We start from the raw sequence: 22541 nt of genomic DNA, 5'->3' as shown, positions 1-22541 counted from the left end.
ACTCACAGCTGTGTCACCTTAGTTGTTCACTGATTGCTTCTCATATGTGCCCTGACCCAGGGGCTCCAGCTGAGTCAGTGACCCCTTGCTCAAGCCAGCGACCTTGGGGTCATCATGTTGATGATCCCACGCTCCAGCCAGTGACCCTGCACTCAAACTGGATGAGCAGGCCCTCAAACAAAATAGAGCACAGGAGGCATAAACACACAGTGCCACTCTGTCACCACAGGGGACCTGTCACAGGCTTAGCACTCCAGGGAGAGGGGAGCTGCTGAGCAGCACAACTCAGGAACATGGTGGAGCTGCAGTCACAGCCGTGACCTGGACAGGAGCATGATGAGGAGTGGGGTACCCACAGCCCGCAGCTCTGCCCAGGACGTCACCAGGGAGGAATGCAACTTACGGAAACGAAACTACGCAAACCAACTCAGAAGAGGATAAGAACACTTGAAAAGCACAAGAGGCAGCAAAGCTGAATTAACTATGCCAGCTGTTCCCACGCAGAAAAGCGCCAGTCTGGGCCTCACTGCATGACGTCAAGTTCCTGCACACGGCTGACCTCTGGGAACATTTCAGCGAGGCCTGCAGCACTCAGAGATGAACTACATCCAGACCGCCGGGCAGGAGGGCCCTGTGGGGACTCCAGGTCCTGAGGGAACCGGCGCACACAGAACCAGGTTCCACGCTGTTGGGCACACACACCGCCGGCAGCCACCACGCCAGGCCTACCTGCTTTCCTTCTCCGTTTGGCAGGGACCCGCAGAGTCGTGGGGCGCTGATACACAGCAGTACTCAGACCAGAGACAACGGCTTCGATGGTCTCGTCAAGCAGAGAAGACAGGTACCTGGGCACATCCTGCACGGCAGGGGTGGGGTTGGAGGGCCGCCAGGCTCGCTCACAACTCGTCCTCCCCGCGAGAACCCAAGGCAGTGCCACCAAAGGGCACACACTCAGCCCTGGGGCTGCCACACTGAGCGGGCAGCACCCTCTCGCTTCCCATGGGCGGGGACCTGGGTGGGAACAGGTGCAGGTGTGAAGAGAGGCCTCCTAAGAAGCAGGCTCAGGGCAAGAGTGGAAGGTAAGAAGGGCCAGGCAGGAGCCAACGGGGCTCCAAGCAGAATGGAGGAGCAGTGAGTGCCCCACAGGACACGGACGCTGGTGGAGGCACAGGATGTCAGGAAGGATGCAGGTGGGGGAGTGGCATTTGTGACGAGGATCCCAGGCCCCCGTGACCCTGCTGCCATCTCTGCACCCCCAGCCCACCCCGACGGCAGGTGACAGCTTGCCCTGAGGTCTCCTGTGAACCCCAGGCCTGGAGCAGGAGTGCCTACCTGGGTGCTCTGGGCAGTGGACATGCGGATTCGGTTCACAGTGGCTCGGACTCGCTCGCTCTGCCTTGTCCTGGCAATGGCCCGGGTCTGTCCGGTGCGAGGCCGTAGCCGGCTGGCAGTGGGTACCACATCAGCCATGAGCAGGGAGACCTCTTCCTCACTCACAGAATCTGTGTCTTGGAATAAAGGAGATGCCGGGCCGCTGTGCAGCTGGGCCCCCAGCTCCCACCCAGAACCTGCCTGACTTGACAGAGGACCTGAGCGCCTCCCACTCTGGGCTGCACAGTCGCCCGAGGAGACAGCACTACCTGGGAGAGGGGCAGCAGCTCCAGGGCCGGCACACTCCGGACAGAACCACTCGTCCACTGGCACCTCCTGGAGAGGGGGGTCCAGACACTCCATGTGGTACCTACAGGGGCGGAAGGCCCGTCAGACAAGGGCCAGCCTCACACCCGCAACCAAGCACACCAGGAAGCAGGCGCCAGATGCACCCAAGACCACAGCGCAGCCTGCTGCGCGCCGAACTGCACCCCCAGATCCACAAGTTGACTGCATTTGGAGATGAGGTCTTTGGGGGTGATTAGGATTAGACGAGGTCATTAGAGTAGGACCCTGATCGTCAGAAGAACGGGGAGACAAAGGGCTCCCCCCGCCCCGAGCAGAAGGCCTGAGATTACATAGCAAGAGAGGCGTCTGCAGCCAAGAAGAGGTCTTGCCAAAATGAACCTGCCAGCAGCCTGGACTCGACCCAGCCTGCTCTGAGGCCCCACTGGAGGACACGCAGTCTGGCCTTCTCAAGGGTCTGACACCTCACACCTAAGACCCTTGTCTTCTTAGTCCCCGTCATTCCTGCCAGCACTGTGGGTGGGCAAACCTCCACGCAGGCCTCTGAGCATCTCTGCCTCCAAGGGGGCCCGTCGCGGTGCCCACACTCCCACAGGAGAGACACTGCCGGAGGGACCGGGCTGAGAAGGCCCAGCACAACCCCGCGGGCTCCATGGCTGACGGTGGCAGGTGTCGCATGCCCACCCTCACCTGGCAGACTCGCCTGTGCCAGCTTGAGCCGCCCATTGCCCCTCCTGTCCTCCCACTGTGGGCGGCCCTGAGAGCTCCCGAAGCGGGCACCTAACACTTCACGACCCAGTCTGCGCAGACGAAGAAAGGAAGGCGTTTTCGCCGTCAGGCATCAGAAATGCTGCCTCAGCACAGTGACTCAGCTGCTGCCGTCCAGGCTCCGAGGAGAGAGGTTTGGGGACAGCTGTTGGCACGGGCAGTCTGCGCCAGAACCCTCCAAACTTCTTCCAAAACTCCAGACAGCCCTGAGCAGGCAAAACCCACCGTGGACAGCATGTGAAATCCGGAGCCCAGATCCAGTTCAAGGTAATGACCATGCAGTGCTCACAGCACTGAGACAGCTGAGACACAGGATGGACAGGACACCTTCCTCCGTGAACCCTCCTGGGACCTGACATGAGAACCTCGGGCAGGTGGCACCTCCTCTGCCTAGGCCAGCACCAGCTGGGGGCACCCCGGATCCTAAGTCAACTCCAGCCTGAGGAGGCCCCAGCCATGGTCTCGGGAACATGGGGCGAACTGTGGGGACTAAGACGACGAACTAAGGGTCTCAAGTCAGGAACTGAGTGGTGACTTCTCTCACTTTCCAAGGACCCAACATGACTGGGCCATTCACCGCGCGCCTCAACTGCTCAGAGCTCGTGCCGAGGCCGCGGGGTGTGTGACAGATGCCTGGACAGGCCAACCTGAGCTCACAGCGCATCCATTCTCAGGCGGCCAGAACTGCCCTCCCACCCAACAGGGACAGCCCCCACTATGTGTTTTGGGAGGTCCTGAAGTGTCTCCCTAGTGAATAAATACCTTTAAATGAGAAAAAACACAGAAGTAATCTGCACCTTATCTCACACAACAGTGAAACGAACCTGTTTTTTTGTTTGTTTGTTTTTTTTGTATTTTCCTGAGGTTGGAAACGGGGAGGCAGTCAGACAGACTCCCGCATGCGTCCAACCGGGATCCACCTGGCATGCCCACCAGGGGGCGTTGCTCTGCTGCAACCAGAGCCATTCTAGCGCCTGAGGTAGAGGCCACGGAGCCATCCTCAGCGCCCGGGCCATCTTTGCTCCAATGGAGCCTCAGCTGCAGGAGGGGAAGAGAGAGACAGAGAGGAAGGAGAGGGGGAGGGGTGGAGAAGCAGATGGGCGCTTCTCCTGTGTGCCCTGGCCGGGAATCAAACCCGGGACTCCTGCACACCAGGCCGACGCTCTACCACTGAGCCAACCGGCCAGGGCCTATGAACCTGGTGTTTTCATGTATCTATAAAGGGCCCCTGATTGCCTGACCTGTGGTGGCGCAGTGGATAAAGCGTCGACCTGGAAATGCTGAGGTCGCCGGTTCGAACCCCTGGGCTTGTCTGGTCAAGGCACATATGGGAGTTGATGCTTCCAGCTCCTCCCCCCTTCTTTCTCTCTGTCTCTTCTCTCTCTATCTCCCTCTCCTCTCTAAAATGAATAAATAAAAAATAAAGAAAAAAAAATTTATAAAGGGCCCCGATCTTAAAACGAGCAATGGAGAAACTTTAGACTTGTGATGGTAAGTTGAAAGAATTCCTGTAAGAAAGTTCTGCAGACTGCAAACACTAATGTGAGGGTGTCCAAAAGTCAGTGAATCACAGTATTTGTCATGTGTCAGGCCATCCGAACTTTATGTACTTGAATTATTTTACCTGTTAAATAATTCAAGCACATAAAACGTAAAATTCAACTTATATTTTAACTTTATAACATTGAAAAAAAATTAAAGTTATCAAACCACCTATGTTACTGTTATAGTTCCTAGGATTAAAAATAGATCTTGATCGAAAGAATTAAGAATAAATTCTTCAATTTAGAAACTTACGAAAAAGCTTAGGCTTTGTAAATAAAAGTTCCCACAGCCTCATCCAGGGCCACTGAGGCCCTGAAGGCCACTAAAGACACACAGTTTGGTGTCCGGTGGGAGTGGGATGGCTACAAAGTCACAGCCAGTGACAAGGGCCACAAGGACCAGGCTCTCCTACCACCCAGGCCGTGCCCAGTGACAAGGGCCACAGGGACCAGGCTCTCCTACCACAGGCCGTGCCCAGTGACAAGGGCCACAGGGACCAGGCTCTCCTACCACACAGGCCGTGCCCAGTGACAAGGGCCACAGGGACCAGGCTCTCCTACCACAGGCAGTGCCCAGTGACAAGGGCCACAGGGACCAGGCTCTCCTACCACAGGCCGTGCCCACTGACAAGGGCCACAGGGACCAGGCTCTCCCACCACAGGCCGTGCCCAGTGACAAGGGCCACAGGGACCAGGCTCTCCCACCACAGGCCGTGCCCAGTGACCAGGACCACAGGGACCAGGCTCTCCCACCACAGGCCGTGCCCAGTGACAAGGGCCACAGGGACCAGGCTCTCCTACCACAGGCCGTGCCCAGTGACAAGGGCCACAGGGACCAGGCTCTCCTACCACAGGCCGTGCCCAGTGACAAGGGCCACAGGGACCAGGCTCTCCTACCACAGGCCGTGCCCAGTGACAAGGGCCACAGGGACCAGGCTCTCCTACCACACAGGCCGTGCCCAGTGACAAGGGCCACAGGGACCAGGCTCTCCTACCACACAGGGACCAGGCTCTCCTACCACACAGGGACCAGGCTCTCCTACCACAGGCCGTGCCCAGTGACCAGGGCCACAGGGACCAGGCTCTCCTACCACACAGGGACCAGGCTCTCCCACCACACAGGGACCAGGCTCTCCTACCACAGGCCGTGCCCAGTGACAAGGGCCACAGGGACCAGGCTCTCCTACCACAGGCCGTGCCCAGCCCTCCCTTCGCACCCCAGCACGGCCACAGCACAGGGCTTGTGTGTGTGCAGTTCTGACGGTCCCTGAGTCCCAGGCCACCCTGCCCAGCTGCCTTCTCACACTCAGTCAACAAACACTCCCCAACCACAGCAATGGCTACACTAGTTGCAACTTTGAGGAATTCCAAAAGGCAAGTATCACCAGGTCCAGTGAATGATTACAAAGTGTAGCTGCAAGCTGCGTTTGAGAGAAAGGGAAGACAAGACCCCTGAGAATGTGTGCCCCCCCGAGGGCGCGGCCGAGCCACAGCCTGGACGTCAGCCAGCATGGCCACCGCCAGGGCCGCTCCGGCCACCAGGGCTCCAGCCTTCCTACCTACTGCTTCACGGCCCAGCCCTCAAAACTACTCCTTGTACACCTGGAACCCAGAGAAAGTCCAGGTGTACCAGCCTCCTTGGACTCTTCCACTACCTCTGGGGGTGCATGCTCCCTAAAGCAACGGCATGCACAGTGAGCAGCACTCTCACAACAATGCCCTAGCAAGCTCTCCCAGTGCACAGGGAGGACCCCCCAGAGGGGTACGGAGAGAAGGCCTACGTGACAGAGGCCCCTGGACACAGCGCCCACTGGCCATCAAGGGAAACGAACAGCCATGTGAGGTCCACAGTCATGAGAACCCCTAAGGGGGGGCCTGACATGTACCCCATTCTTGACGCTGGCCAGCCCTGTCCCCAGCTATCATGTCCTCCTGGCCCCTTTCTTTGTCTAGATGTATTAAGTGCATCTCTGCAAGAAGCCTCGGAATCTTCTCTGGAACAGGTGGAGAGTATGAATGACAACAACCCAAAGGGCCTATGGGGTCTCCTGGCTACTGACAGATGTCGTGAAACGCATGGAGCTGATGGCAGGGCACCACGCGACTCCGGGACGCAGGCGCCTGAGAGGGGGGCCGTGGCACCTCTGAGAACGGCAATGCAGGTCGGTGGGTGTGACGCAGACCAGCAGCCCTGCCGGCCTTCCGCTAACGGGGCCGTGCTCACAGCTGACTGACTGTGTGCACATCAGGGACTCAGGGGCCCCCTCTTGCTTCTCCAGCTCCAGGAAAGAGTGCCAGCTGTGGGCGGGCCTCACACTTACCCAGCGTCACAGCCGTCGCAGAGGAGCAGGCGGTCCTCCCGGTCACTGCAGCCGCACACCTCACAAAAGGTCGGGTCCTCCTCCTCATCCTCTCTGGCCCTGGCGTTCTCCACTGGGATCTGGAAGCAGAAGGCACTGCTGTTCACATGGCAAATGGAGCCCAACCCAGAGTCTGGACAGTGCAGGACTGGGTTTGCAGTTGACCAGAGCTAGTCCATCAGCTTCCTAAGACTTCGACATGTTCCGTAGATCAGCCCAGCGGCTTGGAATTAATGTGCATGCAGTGATACCTATGTTTTTGTGACCATTTTAAGGTACTTAACCAGGAAGAAAGAGATGGTTTAACACAAAACAAAGGGGTGCCCATGGCAGTGCCCTAGCACAGAGGAAGCAGACAGCAGGGCCCTGACGTGAGGAAGCCCACCCCACGCACTGCCCCTGGGTGACGACGAGAACAGGAAAGCAGCATTCAGGCAGCAGGTATGAATCTCTCAACAACTGTCATATAATCAAGCAAAGACGCAGAAACACGACCCCAACACTGACAGTCATGGCTATGCACTGAACCTGCTGCTACATTACGGGTCTTCTCAGGGGCACAGTTAATTATGTGCAAGGTCTGAGCACCGTCCCCTGGCCACAACCTGCAAGCCCGCCCCAGGAACACTTCCTGCAGTGTCAGCAGCCCCTGGGTCACATGCGAAGACACACCCTCTGCCCGCGTCCTGGTGCCGGGCAGGGACCGCCCTGTCCCGTCCAGGCCGCACTCTGTGCTGCAGGTGCAGTCACTCTCAGCGAGCGCTAACTGGACTGGGCGTGGCTGTGGACTCTCACCTGAGTCTCCTGTCACACACACAGGAGGAGTTCGGGGTCCACACCCTTTATCGGCAGGTTGCCCATGGGGAAACTGCCTACGCACCCAGAGGCCCAGGCTGCTCAAGGCCCCAGCTCTGGAGCAGCAGGGCAGAGGGCTCGGAGCAGACAGGAGGCCTGAGTCAGCAAAACCGAAGCTGCCACCTGCAGCTCAGACCCAAGAACACACCAAGACGATGCAGTGTCAGCAGAAAAAATGCCACCGGAGAGCCTAGGCCCCAGCATGTGTGGCTTTGTGCGCTTTGTACAGAAAGGGCAGGTTCACAGTTATGAGTCACTGGGGCCTTTCCTGGTGTTTAAATCTAAGGCATGTCTCTAGGAGTCTCTCCAATGCTTGTTCTGTACATCAGATGTGTGGAGGCCCTGCAAGTCTCTAAAAGGCAAAAAAGCAGCCTGACCAGTGGTGGAGAGGATAAAGTGTTGACTGGGACACTGAGGTCCCCAGTTCAAAACCCCAAGGTTGCTGGATTGAGCCCAAGGTCACTGGCTTGAGCAAGGGCTCACTAGCTCAGCTGGAGCCCCCCAGTCAAGGCACATATGAGAAAGCAATCAATGAACAAAGTGAAGCAACTATGAGTTGATGCTTCTCATCTAATCCTTCTACCTCCCCTTTCTGTCTCTCTAAAATCAGTAAAAAAAAAAGCAATCTCAAACCCGGTCCCAAGAGCACAGGCCGCCCCTCAGGGGCCCCCATCTCCCCATCTGCCCTGGCTCGAAGGCCAGCTGAGAGGTCAGAGACACACGGGCAGGAGAGAGCCTGGAGGGCTGCCGACCTGCGTCACCCGTGACGCCCCCACTGCCCTCTCCCTCCAGAACCCACACAGCCAGCAGACAGGGGAGCACCTTCAGCCACCGTCCACAGCTGCAAAGGGCCTTTTTGTGGGTTTCTAAAAAAGCATGGGAACAATACTCGTTTCAGGAAAGCAACTCTCAGTGTGTTTTCCCACGGGAGGGGGACCATGTAATGAACACACTACAGGGTTCACACTCACCTTTTTTTAAATTTATCTACTTATTCATTTTTAGAGAGGCAGGGGGAAGAGAGGGAGACAGAGAAGAAAGGGGGAGGAGCAGGAAGCATCAACTCCCATATGTGTCTTGACTGGGCTAGTCTAGGGTTTCAAACCGGCAACCTAAGTGTTCCAGGTTGACGCTTCACCCACTGCGCCAGCGGTAGACAACCTGGTCCCTACACCCACTAGTGGGCGCTCCAGCTTTCATGGTGGGTGGTAGCGGAGCAACCAAAGTATAAATAAAAAGATAGATTTAACTATAGTAAGTTGTTTTATAAAGATTTACTCTGCCAAACCTAGCGAAAATCCGATGTAAAGTACTTGGTTAGTAATCATGCTTTAACTTGCTGTAATTCTGCTTTATAAATTTTATAAAGTAGGCCCTGGCCGGTTGGCTCAGCGGTAGAGCGTCGGCCTGGCGTGCGGGGGACCAGGGTTCGATTCCCGGCCAGGGCACATAGGAGAAGCGCCCATTTGCTTCTCCACGCCCCCCCCTTCCTCTCTGTCTCTCTCTTCCCCTCCCGCAGCGAGGCTCCATTGGAGCAAAGATGGCCTGGGCGCTGGGGATGGCTCCTTGGCCTCTGCCCCAGGCGCTAGAGTGGCTCTGGTCGCGGCAGAGCGACGCCCCGGAGGGGCAGAGCATTGCCCCCTGGTGGGCAGAGCATCGCCCCTGGTGGGCGTGCCGGGTGGATCCCGGTCGGGCGCATGCGGGAGTCTGTCTGACTGTCTCTCCCCGTTTCCAGCTTCAGAAAAATACAAAAAAAAAAAAAAAAAAAAATTTATAAAGTAAAGTTACTTCCCTACTTTATAAATCACCATTACTGTGGAACCAGTGGGTGGTTGGAAAATTTTACTAGTAACAAAGATACAAAAGTGGGCAGTAGGTATAAAAAGGTTGACTACCCCTGCTCTGCGCCACCAAAAGCCAGGTCAACACTCACCTTCTTCAGGACTTTTCCACCAAACTGGGCTCGAATACAAATACACTTAAATATAGTTCGATCAACAGGACAGGAATTGGCATTCTGTAAGAAACAAAAACTGTATCAGCATCCTATTCAACCACTTTCATTATTAACACTACACTCAAATAAAGCATGCACTCAAGAACCTGACAGTGACGGTGCAGTGACGGTGTCAACTGAGGGTGCCGGAGGCTCCTGACCAGAACCCCAAGGTCACCACCACAGAACAGGCTCGTCAGCTTGAGCGCAGCGTGCCAGCTTGAGCACGGACTCACCGACACGACCCTATGGTCACTGACTTTTGAGCCTTCCAGTCAAGGCACATACGGGAAGTAATCAATGAACAACTAAAGTGAACCAAGTATGAGTACCAACTCTAAAAAAAAAGGGATGCACTCAGAATCTGTCAAAAATGCCTTTACAGTGGAACTCATGTTTCCCAAGTGCCTCCACATGCTGGCCCTGCCCTAAGCTGCTGGGAACCCCTCAGTGAAGAGACAGAAATCACGTCTCTAGGAAGAGACAGGAAGGCAACCTGGGCATATGCACACGATGAGTTCATAGGTGTGAAAGGAACCAAGGGAGGCAGTGTTGGGGACAGGGTGACTGGCCACAGGGGCCCCTCCTCTTCAAAGCCTTTGCAATGTTTCCATGAGACTCGCTGACATTTTTTAGTAAATTCTGAGGGTTTCACCTATCACATAAATTGTGAATACCTTCTTGTCTCAGTGTTTTCAGTTCATTTTAAATTGCCTCCATTGCATACACTGTACACACCAAAAAGAACTTAGTAACTAAATGTTGATATGCCCCACACAGCCCCCACCCACAGCCCCCCCACGCCCCCCTCCCCCAGGTGTCTGGGCAGCTCTGGCCCAGCACAGGGCTCGGGCTGCACCTCTGCCCCCTGCCAGGCAAGCCCCAAGCGGCTCCCGTGCACACCCGGGATGTGTCTCAGACACGCGTGGCCTTCCCCTTGCTGGCTCCCAGCATGCTCACTGGGGGCGGACGTGCCACACCCCACCTGGCTGAGAAGCCCCAAGCTGCGTTACTCCCCACGTGAGCAGTGGGCTCCGCCTTCCACACGAGCCCCACGGGGCTGCACAGCCCTGTCATGCTGCGACTCCTGCGGCCCCTTGTCCACTGTGGTTCTCTCCTCGACTGTCCCTGAGCCTGCTGGCAGGCCGGCCCACTCTGGATGCCCTGCAAAGGCAGCAGCACTGCCCTCATTTCAGACCTGGAGGCCACATGACACTGTGCGTGGTGTGAGCTGTCCCTATGTCACACACACTTTCAGAAGAGCCTCCTCTGGGACAGGAGGTGCCACCGCCATCCCTATGGACCCGTCTCCAGGCCCTGCCATGCTCCCAGCCTGGTGGAGATTCCCAGGTCAAGTCCAGTGTGAACACCACACCACAGTTGATAAATTGTAACATCCAGGAGGTGACGGCTCCCTTTGGCAAATCCGTGGTACGTTCTTTCTCTCCTGCAGGGGTCGCAGGCCCTCCAGGTGCCAGGGCTCTGGTGAACCTGCATGGCCACGGCCTCCCTGCAAGGAGACGCCTCCAGACAGGGGTCCTTCCTCACTGCTCTCAGCTGTCTCAGAGAAGCTGTGAGTGTCCTTCCATGACTCCCTTCTTTGTATCTGTGAACCTTTGTTAGCCTCGTTTCCAGCGCCTTCGCGGAACTTCACATTCCAGCGGTCCACGGGGTGTGTCGGCAGTATGAAGACAGACAGCAACACCCTGTTGTGTTCCTCAAGTGAAGAGAAGGCTTTCCTTGCCCCAAAATATCAGCCTAAATCTGATCTGGGTTGTAGCTCTGTTGCCACAAAGCAGAGACCAAGTGCCAGAGGCAGAGAAACATCCCACAGGACACTACAGCAAGCCAGCAGACATGTGGCCACGTGGACCGCATGAGTGACCTCTCTGTCCCGGGTCACACAAATGCACTGTACAGGGACGATTCTGAACTCGCTGAGGAACGGGAGAGCAGGGCGGTGTGCAGGCTGCACCGTCACCACGCATCTCGCTGGATCATGACTCTGTGGTGCTCTGCGACCTTCGGTGTTCGGGCAGGGGAGGGAGAGGCGGGGTACAAAAACGAGGCAGGAATAAGAAGGGCAGAGGTCACAGCTCCTGAGGACAGTGGTCAGCACGAAGTAAGCATCACTCATCTTTGTACTATAATATGTCTTTGAGGCCTGACCTGTGGTGGTGCAGTGGATAAAGCGTCAACCTGGAAATGCTGAGGTCGCTGGTTCGAAACCCTGGGCTTGCCTGGTCAAGGCACATATGGGAGTTGATGCTTCCAGCTCCTCCCCCCTTCTCTCTCTCTTCTCTCTCCCTCTCTTGTCTCTCTCTCTCCCTCCCTCTCTCTCTCCTCTCTAAAAATGAATAAATAAAATAGAATTATAATACGTCTTTGCAATTTTCACAATAAAAACTGGGGTTTTTTTGTTGCTTTTTTTTTCATTTCTTTTATTCTTTTTCACAGCAAAATGTTTAAGAAGGAGGAGGAGGTACCACTTCTGAAGTTCATCACAGGACCCGCTGCACGTTTCTGGTACATGCCCTGCACCTGCTTTAGGATGGTCCCACTTCTTCCAGGCCACACCTCAGCACTGTCCACTCTCATGTCCCTTCTGCATCTGAGGCTGACCCACCCCACCATGCAGTGCCATGCACCTGACCACTGCTGACTCCAGGGCCACAAATCGCCCCAAGAGTCATTGGCCTGTCAATAATGCTCCTCTCCAGCCTGACCAGGCAGTGGCGCAGTGGATAGAGCGTCAGACTGGGATGTGGAGGACCCAGGTTCGAGACCCCAAGGTCACCAGCTTGAGCGTGGGCTCTGGTTTGAACAAGGCTCACCAGCTTGAGGCCAAGGTCGCTGGCTCGAGCAAGGGGTCACTCGTTCTGCTGTAGCCCCACGGTCAAGGCACATATGGGAAATCAATCAATGAACAACTAAGAAGCCGCAACGAAGAGTTGATGTTTCTCATCTCTCTCCCTTCCTGTCAGTCCCTACCTGTCCCTCTCTGTCTCTGCTACACAAAAAAATAATGCTCCTCTCCTGCCACAGGCCCCACAACCCGAGAGCCAGTGGCACAGGGGGAAGCCAAGACCACACCACAGCTCAACCCCGGGGCCCCAACTTCTGCCACAGGCAGAGCCAGACCCAGCACGAGGCCGGCCACCGGCTGGATTACTCCTAAAGACAAGGGCCGTCCCGACTCTTTGGAGAAAGAACCCCAAAGAGAAGCTGCCTCACCTTGGACCATTCCACGATACAGTCCAGGCAGAAGTAATGGGCGCAGGTCTCCGGTGTCCCCACCACCTGGTCCCTGAACACGTTGAGACAGATCGGGCAGCTCTCAGAGTCATCGTCAGAATGAAACGCGCTGCCAGCCTCCTGAGTCCCCTGAGTGTCTGCTGCCACCGCTTCACCGCCGTCATCCTCGGAACGCTCAGAACCTTGAGGAAGAGGGAACACACTGAGTTAGAGCCCTGGGAGCAAGCAGCTGCCGCCACACTCAGAAAAGCGGGTTCCCCAATCCCACACTGGAGAGACGGAGCTGTCCACAGCCCTGCCAGGTACGACTGTTATCAGAGACCTCACCTAAAGCTGATTCAAGACACGGGGACCCGGCACTGGCTAAGCAGACACAGCGGCTCAAGCCCCTGCCCGGGGCAGAGTCAGATGCTGTGGAGCAGGACAGCCCAGGGCCAGCGCACATGCCCCATGACTGGGTCAACTGCCCAGGCCAGCAGCCCACATTCCCAACCCCTCCTCAAACACGGCATGAAAGAACTGTCCACCTTCAAACAACACTGTCCTCAGAGGCCCCTACTTTCCCTTCTTCTTGGGTGTGGAGCGCACAGGTTCCTAACCAGACAGCCTGGCCCGAGTGCTGGTCAGTGTCTGGGCAGAAATGTAAGGAGACACCTTTGGTTCATGGCACGTTCCGTTTCTCTGCCCTTTCCCAGCTCCTCTAAAGTAAACACAAGTGCTCGTGTCTGTATGTAAAATAATAAAGGCAGAGAACAGACGAAGGTGTGGCAGCCTCACCTGCCCCAAGACCCCGCCCATCCAGTCCCTGTGAGTGTGGGTAGGACGGTGCCCACCTCGGCCACCACCCCGCCTGCTGTCACGTGCAGAGAAGTGACTGGGTGGCTCAGCCTCAGCAGGAAGCTCTCCAAACAGCAATGTTTTTTCTACTGGCTACAGAAAAGCTGGAGAGGCGCTCCTGCTGAGTGGCAGGAGGTGGCCGCCTGAAGCTGACAGTCCCTGCCCGACAGCAGCCAGAAACAGGACGGCAGCCCTACACCACAGGGACCTGAATTCTGCCCATAATCAATGACCCCAGAGGAGGAGCCTGGGCTCGGAGGGGAATCTCGGCCCCGGAAGCCCTTGATATCAGCCAGGTGAGCCTGAGCCAGGAACTAGTTGCCAGCACCCGGGCAGCTGACCTGGGGGGCACGGAGATGCTGAGCACACTGCTTAAAGCTGCTACATCTGTGGTCAATTGTTATCTGCAAGAGAAAACTAATGAAGTGGGCGTGCACAAAGCCGTGGCAGACAGCGGGCGCAAAGCAGAGCAACAGCTCCCTCTGATCAGCTTTCCTGCTCTTCTGAGGACCAAGGGGACAGAAGCAGGAGGAGGCCAGAGGAGCTGACTCTTCTGGTGGAACTGAGGGCTCAAGAACTCAAGGGAAGGTAGAGGGCCAGCCAGCTGAGGGTCACTGGGCCCCTCTGCAGAACCTCGGAGCAGAGAGCAATGCTTTCAACAGAGTGAGAGTAAAGACACACACAGGAGTGCAAAGCCCTGACCTACCTGCCTCCCCTACCCTTCCTCAGGGTCCCTACCAGACAAGAGACCCAACCTGGTGCGGAAGCTGGTTGGTGGCAGGCCAGGGATCCTAGTGCAGATGAGGGCAGGGTCTCCAAGAAGGGCAGACAGTCCACATGACGACCACACCAGAAGGAGACAGAGCGAGCAGGACCTGGCATCAAGGCTGACAAGGAAGGCTGCACCCGGAGCGGACCAGGCCACAGAGCGGCACAGCTCCCTCAGGACCCTCGGGCACACAGTGCGAAGCTGGGGAGGGAGAGGGAAAAGCCTAACATCTCATCTTTCCTGTGAGGCCTGAGCAACAACGTCCAGAGTGGAAACACAGCAAACATCAACACAAGTGATTTTCCGGAAAAACACGAGGGCAGGAAAAGCAATAAGATAAGTCGAGAGCTCCCATGGAAGAGAACCCTGGAAAGTGCCAAGCCTGCAAGAAGGCAGGTAATGAGGGCCTTTGAAGACACCCCCTCCCAGGCCCCTAACACTTCCCACAGCTACAGAGACGCGACTGCCTGCCTCGTTTCTGAGATGGGTGCTGGAGGAACACAGAGTGTGCAGGGGAGTGTCACATGCCCTCAGCTGCGACTGTGCCTCTAAGTGCCGTCCTGCATGTGGAGCCAACTGTCCCCTCACAGCACTCTGCCTCCCCAGGTCCACACCACCACTGCCCACTCATTAGCTGCCCTTCAGACCATGGCTTAGAAAGTGTTTTTCTGGAAGCTTCTTCTTCCTACCCCAGGTCGAGTTCTTCCCCTTCCCGGGACACCGCTGCTCACTCCCTTGTGGAGTCTATCACCTGGTACCACAGCTGCTAATTTATGTCACTGTCTTTGCGGCTGGGTGGTGAACTCAAGGACAGTGAGGACCCCAGATGAACTGGCTCCCACCTTCCCTCCATTCCTCGTCCCCAAGTCTCTGTATCCAACAGGCCCTCAAAACTTTTGCTCCGCCTGACCACGCGGTGGCACAGTGGATAGAACATCGGACTGGGATGCCGAGGACCCAGGTTCAAGACCCCGAGGTTGCCAGCTTGAGTGCGGGCTCATCTGGTTTGAGCAAAAGCCCACCAGCTTGAACCCAAGGTCGCTGGTTCGAGCAAGGGGTTACTTAGTCTGCTGTAGCCCCACGGTCAAGGCACATATGAGAAAGCAATCAATGAACAACTAAGGTATTGCAACGAAAAACTGATGATTGATGCTTCTCATCTCTCCGTTCCTGTCTGTCTGTCTCTGTCTATCCCTCTCTCTGACTCTGTCTCTGTAAAATAAATAAAATAAAATAATAAATTAAAAAAAACCCTTTGCTCCAGGGATGAACTGACAGCACCTCACATTCTCTGCCTTCAGCCCTGTCCATGCCAGTACCTGTGTCCCAGACCTGCTGCAGGGAAGCCCGACACCCAACTCAACATCGGGAAACAAGCAGAAGAGCCACGTTTATGACCTGCACTCTCAGGACAGAATCTTACGTCTCTGCTCAGAATCCAAAATCGAACTCTGGCCTGACAGGTGGTGGCACAGAGGATAGAGTGTTAACCCAGAACACTAAGACTGCCAGTTCAAAACCCAAGGTTGCCAGCTTGAGCATGATGCAACTGACACAATTCCAAAGTTGCCAGCTTGAACGAGGGGTTGCCAATCCAATACCCGGTCAAGGCATGCACAGGAAGCAATCAATCAGTGATCAACTAAAGTCAAGCAACTAGGAGTTGATACTTCTGACTCTCTGTCCATCTCTCCTCTCTCTGTAAAACCAATAAATAACATCATTAAAAATAAATAAAGTGAATTAACAATGAGTTGATTCTTCTCTCTCCCCCTCCTCCCTCAAATAAATAGGTTAAGTACATAAATAATGATGTCACCAACACACACAGCCACAAACTCACACTGATGGACACTGTGCCGACCCCAGTCATTCACGAGCACTATCCCGAATGTGGTGGGTCCCTTTCTGGAACATTCTGACTCTGACAACCACAGGAGCTGGAAAGACTGTCATGACAGACCTGGCAGATGCTTTGGGACCGTGTCTCTCCTGACCTGACCTAACCATGTCAGAGGGAAAGCAGTGGTGAGCAAACCTCCAGGGTCCAACACCAATCTACCGGCAGCAGCCCAGCTGCACCTCACCTCCAGAGACGTAACCAGAGATGGGCTGGTGAGATAAGAAACACCCTTTCACTACTGAAAAGGCATTTTATGATTTAGGCCAAGCGTTCAGAGATTTTGCAAATATGATTTTTATACTTGTGTGTGATTCACACCAGCTCAAGATGGCCGATCGCAATCCTGCTCAGGAAGGGCTATTACATTGTAAATGGGGAGGTTTTCCTACTAGAAGGTTCTGAAAGGAAGGAGGAAGAAGACTCGGACCCCCTCCCTTCCCCACACCTGTGAGGAAGAAGATAAACAGCTAGGAATGCAGGAGGGGGAAGAGAGATTTGAGTAACCCTTTCTTCTCCCCTTTCTTTCTCCTTAATGGGCAATTTACAAAGCTTATCCTCTGACATCATCTAGCCCCCTCCCATCCTGAAACCCTGTGACTGACATGTACCTCCCAGTGGTCGGCAAACTCATTAGTCAACAGAGTCAAATATCAACAGTACAACGATGGAAATTTCTTTTGAGAGCCACATTTTTTAAACTTAAACTACATAGGTAGCCCTGGCCGGTTGGCTCAGCGGTAGAGCGTCGGCCTAGCGTGCGGAGGACCCGGGTTCGATTCCCGGCCAGGGCACATAGGAGAAGCGCCCATTTGCTTCTCCACCCCTCCGCCGCGCTTTCCTCTCTGTCTCTCTCTTCCCCTCCCGCAGCCAAGGCTCCATTGGAGCAAAGATGGCCCGGGCGCTGGGGATGGCTCTGTGGCCTCTGCCTCAGGCGCTAGAGTGGCTCTGGTCGCAATATGGCGACGCCCAGGATGGGCAGAGCATCGCCCCCTGGGGGGCAGAGCACCGCCCCTGGTGGGCGTGCCGGGTGGATCCCGGTCGGGCGCATGCGGGAGTCTGTCTGACTGTCTATCCCCGTTTCCAGCTTCAGAAAAATGAAAAAAAAAAAAAAAAAAAAAAAAAAAACAAAACTACATAGGTAGGTCCATTCCTTATCGAGGTAGCGCCCGCACGTGGTATTTTGTGGAAGAGCCACATTCAAGGGGCCAAAGAGCCGCATGTGGGTCACCAGCCTCAGTTTGCCAACCAGGGAAAGTCTAGACAAAGGAATCACGAAATCCATGCATGTGAACTTGTGTTTTGTAAAGGGTATATAAGATGTAAGAGATCTATTTCGGGGAGCATGTGCCCTTGGAGCTATAGCTCCACGTGCTCCACCGGCTTAATGAATCCTTTCTCCTCTGACAGCTGTCTGAGTGTCTGTCCTCCACTAGGTGCCTTCCTGCAACCCTGGGACGGGTACTCGACCCTGAGGACCTTGCAGGCCACAGAGCAGCCCGGGCGGCTGGGAGGCAGAAAAGGCACTGCAGAAGCATCCACAGCTGAGCAGCACGGACTTGGGCAGCACCATCGCCCTTTACAGCAACAATCACAACACAGAAGTTCAAGGACACAAACGTCACCCATGGAGATGCGCTACAAATTCCTAATCAAGGCGTTTCCTGCACGTGCCAGCACTCTCCGTGGTTCTGGTCAACATGGCCAGAGCGAGCACAGGCCCGGGCCTCGGAGTCCTGGTCCGGGGACTGAGCCAGGGCATGCCTGGCAAACCTGCCTGGGGCCCAGTGCCCGGGGCCGGGAGGGCGGGGTGCCAAGCCCTCTGCTCATTCTGCCAGGAAGTGTAGAAGGCTGTCTCTCCCTGGAAACAGCCCATTCCTGCTGCTCCACACTCCCGCCCTCACCACAGAAACCTAGCAAATCATGTCATTAAACCGAAAAAAAGTGGTACTACAAAGTGAGCCATCATCCCAGTGGAGGCAGAGTTTCCTCTGCAGGGTGGTGGGCTGTCCCACAAGGCCCACGTGACCAGGGGGTTTCTCCCTAACTTCTCAGCCTTCTGCTGGCCGGCATGGTTACGGCAACAATTCCACCAAGTACGTTTTGTAGCCAGCTGTCCCATCACACCTAGAGGAGACAGAGGAGGCTGGTGCTGTCACCAGAGCCGTCCTCAGGCCCCCTCCTCGTGTCCTCACCAGAGCCGTCCTCCAGGCCCCCCTCCAGGCCCCCCTCCTCGTGTCCTCACCAGAGCCGTCCTCAGGCCCCCTCCTCGTGTCCTCACCAGAGCCGTCCTCCAGGTCCCCCTCCTCGTGTCCTCACCAGAGCCATCCTCCAGGCCCCCCTCCTCGTGTCCTCACCAGAGCCGTCCTCCAGGCCCCCCTCCTCGTGTCCTCACCAGAGCCGTCCTCCAGGCCCCCCTCCTCGTGTCCTCACCAGAGCCGTCCTCCAGGTCCCCCTCCTCGTCTTCTCCATCGGTACTGTCGCTGAGCTCGCTGCCCGTGTCATCCTCAGAAGCCCCACTGTCGCCGTCACTGCTGTCTTCTAGACCAAGACAGGCAAACACAGGCCGGAGGCAGTGTCACAGCCGAGGCAGAATGAGGGCTGGTGCGCAGAGGCGTGCAGAAGGCACATGCCACAGGGGTGAACGGTGGCTGCTGGCGGGACAGTGAGGTGGGGCCGGGGGGGACAAACGCAGGAAAAGCAGAACCCTTCTCATCTATTTACCTCTGCACTCTTGCGTTAAAAATATGACAAAAGAGCCCTGGACAGGTGGCTCAGTAGATAAGAGCACCGTCCAGGCGTTCTATAACGGGTTCAATCCCCAGCCAGGGCACGTATGAAAAGCAATCAATGAGTACACAACTGGATGGACCAAGTGGACCAATGAGTTGATGCTTCTCTCTCTTCCTCTCTACATCAATGGAAAAAAATTAAAAAACGAGCCTGGCCTGTGGTGGTATGCTGGACAGAGTGTCAACTGGGAAGGCTAAGGTAGCTGGTTTAAAACCTGGGTTTGCCCGGTCAAGGCATATATGACAATCAATGAACTAAAGTGAAACAAATAAGAGTTGATACTTCTCATTCCCTAACATCTCCCTCCTCTTTCTCTGTAAAATCAATAAATAAAACCTCAATAAAAGATTGAAAGACGTGTAGACATCATCTGGGCAACTGCCAAAAGGGACTCAGCTTCTCCAAGAGCCTAGAAGGTGGGGACAACACGGTGACCCGCTTCTCCTGGGGTGCAGGCCATGAACACGTGCAGCTGCCTCTGGCAGGAAGGGGAGGTGGCTCACCAGCATCACTGGCCAGGGCAGCAGCGCTGAGTCGCAGGTGAGCATCCGGCCCTGGACTTTGGTCCACAAGTTCGTCTAGGCTATCGTCATCCATTGCTGGACATTGGAGTTCAGTCTGAAAGAAACCAGAGTCAAGTAATTCCCAACTGCACCAGGCTGTAAAGCTCCCCCTCAGAAAAGATGACAGTCACTCTCAACCCATCACAACCCTATGACACATGTCCACCTGTGGGAGAGGGAGAGCAAGGTGTGAGAGAGCACAAAGCAATGCCACCCACAGAGCTGTGCGCACACAGACAGACAGACACTTACCTGCAGAGCCACGCTCAGTCAGACCTCAGTTTATACAAACCTAAGGCAGCCTCAGAACGGCGGTTTTGTTTGGATGAAGTGAAATGACTTATCGGGTGAGGGAAAGCGGGCTTTCAACAGGGCCGGTCGCCAGAAAGGCCTAGGTGACAAGCAGGGCACTCTCCTGACACTCCTGACAGGTCCCTCTCAGCCACGGCTAGCCAGTCTGCCCTCCACTCACTTGACCCCTACTGGGAAGCCGTGAGCATTAGCTTGCCCCCAAATCATCCCTGGAGCAGCATGGGGCCACAGAGAGCAGAGGTGAGGCTCTGCCTCTCAGCTGCCGTGTCCACCCCTCCTGGGCTGCTGACCTCCAAAAGGAAACACCTGTCCTAGCTTCTCCACAAGGCCAGTGCATGGATAACACAGAACATCTAGACAAATGACTTCACAAGTGTGTCAAGACACACTCCTCCTACACCAGGTCCTCCAACTCTGGTCCCCAAGTAAGGGTTCCTTTCTCATCAATGCTACTCACTCATTTCCCAGATGACCCTTAAGAACCCCCCTCACAGGGAGTCATTCAGTAACTTGATCGTGAAGTAAGCCTTCCCGGTCGTATAGTGCTTCCCACTGAGTCCAGCCTCCACGGTCACAGAAAAAGGGGTCCTTGAGAGACCAGAGGGCAGAAGCACAGAGCAAGCCCAGTGGAAGGTGGGTTTGGCCGGCAGCATGCCCAGGAGCCAGACAAGGCTGTCGTTCCCAGCTCCCACATGCAGGCATCCGGGGCAGCGACTACCACCAGCCCCGAACGGGACCAGGGCCGATTCAGACCCAGGAGACTCCCGTCCCACACAAAGTCCAAGACTCTACAACAACACTGAGCCAGGTTCATCTGATGAAACTGTCAACTGCCACATGTTGCTTACCCCTGAAAATAGTAAGTTCAGATGGGGTTTTACGGAGCTGTTACGCCCATCAACCTAGTGCCCTAAAATTAAGAAAACCAGTCCTACTTGATGAAGGGTCTGTGCCCCTTGCTTTGTGCCTCAGCAACACTGCAGAACCCTGCCTGTCCTGCACCCATGTTCTGGCCACAACTCCTGCTGGAGACTCAAAAACCAAAGACGAATGACAGGGCCGAGCCTGTCCAGGAGCATGGCACTGGTCCTGTGGGTGCAATGGCTGCAGTGCTCAGATAAGAAGACCTGTGACTCTCCGGCCACAGCCATGATTGTTCCCCCTGGCAGCCACATCATCCTGGAATACCTGCCCCTATTGGACACAGCACAGTTCCTGCTCGTAGAAACACAGTCCATAAGGGACGAGAGTACTCACACGCAAACCTACCAGGGAACACTATAGACACCAGAAAATGCAGATCCCAAGGCCACTTAGGAGATGACAGAGAACAGGAGTGCCGCGCTGGGGACTAAACCTCACTTGATGCCATGCCTCACATGCACAAGGAAGGGCAAAGGTATGAACCGATGACCCTGGGCTCCTTACCCTGGTGTGCTGCAACCTAGGTCTATCTATGAGGGGCAGTGGCAGGACCTGCTTCAGAGGACAAAGAGGCCATGATGGGTTGTGGCACAGGGGGCTTGCCAGAAATGCCAGCTCAGGAATGCGGCTGAACTCAAGGAGTGCCAGCACCTGTGGGCAAAGTCCCGTGGGCCTAGGGGTCCTTATTCACTGCTGCTGAAGAGGACTACCAAGCCCCCCCCCCCACTCCTACACCAGGGTGAGGGAGCTCTAATTAAGGCTGCGCACTTCTGCAGGGGAGCCACAGCCGCTCCCAGCTGCAGGCCGCCTTTGGGGTGCTAGCAGCCTCCAGATCTGGGGGAGGAAATTAGAAAGAATACTTCCTTCTCTCTTCAAATTCCGTGACGCAAAGCACCTGCAGTTCTGACCGTTGCTAATGGAACCAAAAGAGCCTCTGGTGTGGTAACTACAACGGTGCCAGGCCCTGGGCCCGGCCACCAGACCCACGGGTCATTGTTTATGCACCACCATCCGCCACAGTGACTGGGAGACTTCGCCACCAAACTGTCACGGACGTCAAGACAGCTAAGTCGGCCACTGAGAAGTTCCACGGGAGGGTTGCCGACAGGATGGCCCAGGCGGGGCTCTGAAACCAGCCAGGTGCAGGGACTGCGACAGAAGGGGCCGGCTATTATTTACTATTCTGTTATTCTGACTCAACGTTCTCCTCATAGGTCTAGAAAGAGGGAAGAGGAGCGAAATCCCAAGTTAAACCTCATCTCGGCCTCGGGTTCTGTCCCAGCGCGACCAATGGCCCAACCGCGGTTGGCCAGGCCGGTTACCCTTCCGCTGCTGCACAAACGAGCAGTGTGGAAACTCCCAAGTTGCTGTGGATACGGGGCAAGCTGCTTAACCTCTCTGGGCTCAACGCGGGGGCTACTTCCTCCCGAAGACTGGTGCAGGCTGCAGACTTCAGGACTAGGAAACAATCCCCCCCAACCACACGGGCCGGTCCAAATGGAGAGAAGCCAACGAAGCGACGTGAACCAGGAGCTGGGAACGAGTGAGCGAGGGGTCTCCTCGCTCAGACCGGCCCGAGCGACAGCGCAGGGGGCCGAGGGGGGGGTCCCAGGAAGAGGGGCTGGGTTCCCCAGCGGCTGGGACAGGAAGGCGGTCACCCCGGAACCCCGCCTGCAGGCTGAGGGACTTCTCAGACTCGGCGCGAGGCCTCCCCGCGCCGGCCCGGGGTCCCTGCCGCTGCCGCCCTCCGGGGCCAGCGCGGCGCAGGCCTCGCACCGCCAGGCAGGCCGCAGACAAAGCGCGCGGCGCCCAGAAGCGGCCCGCGCGGCCGAGACGCGGCAGGGACCCCGGGCTGGCGCGGCCTCGTACGTACCCGGGTACCTCACGCCTTGCCGGCCGCTCCCGGGAGCTCACTGCCACCCGAGCGAGAGCCACGACTAGGCCCGGTCGCCGCTGCCGCAGCCGCCGCGCGCTCCTCGACCCGGAAG

General features: G+C 56.2%; 1 protein-coding gene across 8 annotated transcripts in view; it reads right to left on the bottom strand.

Annotated features, from left to right (window-relative positions):
- Nucleotides 1–22541, bottom strand: part of PHRF1 (PHD and ring finger domains 1) — a 33623-nt gene extending 11082 nt beyond the window's left edge. For 3 of the 8 annotated variants that reach the window (XM_066368733.1, XM_066368914.1, XM_066369273.1), the window contains exons 1-9: nt 22427–22541; nt 19258–19372; nt 18395–18502; nt 12435–12637; nt 9138–9221; nt 6311–6429; nt 1638–1741; nt 1333–1508; nt 730–856 (exon numbers count right to left, since the gene is read on the bottom strand). In XM_066368733.1, the coding sequence (XP_066224830.1) occupies nt 730–856; nt 1333–1508; nt 1638–1741; nt 6311–6429; nt 9138–9221; nt 12435–12637; nt 18395–18502; nt 19258–19351 (1015 nt within the window). In that variant the 5' untranslated portion in view covers nt 19352–19372; nt 22427–22541. The remainder of the gene's footprint in view (nt 1–729; nt 857–1332; nt 1509–1637; nt 1742–6310; nt 6430–9137; nt 9222–12434; nt 12638–18394; nt 18503–19257; nt 19373–22426) is intronic. The other 5 variants (XM_066368823.1, XM_066369095.1, XM_066369012.1 and 2 more) reach the window with 3 other exon arrangements.

This window comes from Saccopteryx leptura, chromosome 1, assembly GCF_036850995.1.
Source record: "Saccopteryx leptura isolate mSacLep1 chromosome 1, mSacLep1_pri_phased_curated, whole genome shotgun sequence".
Taxonomy (NCBI): Eukaryota; Metazoa; Chordata; class Mammalia; order Chiroptera; family Emballonuridae; genus Saccopteryx; species Saccopteryx leptura.
The sequence above is the reverse complement of the archived record's forward strand: the minus strand, read 5'-3'. Positions and strand labels throughout refer to the sequence as shown.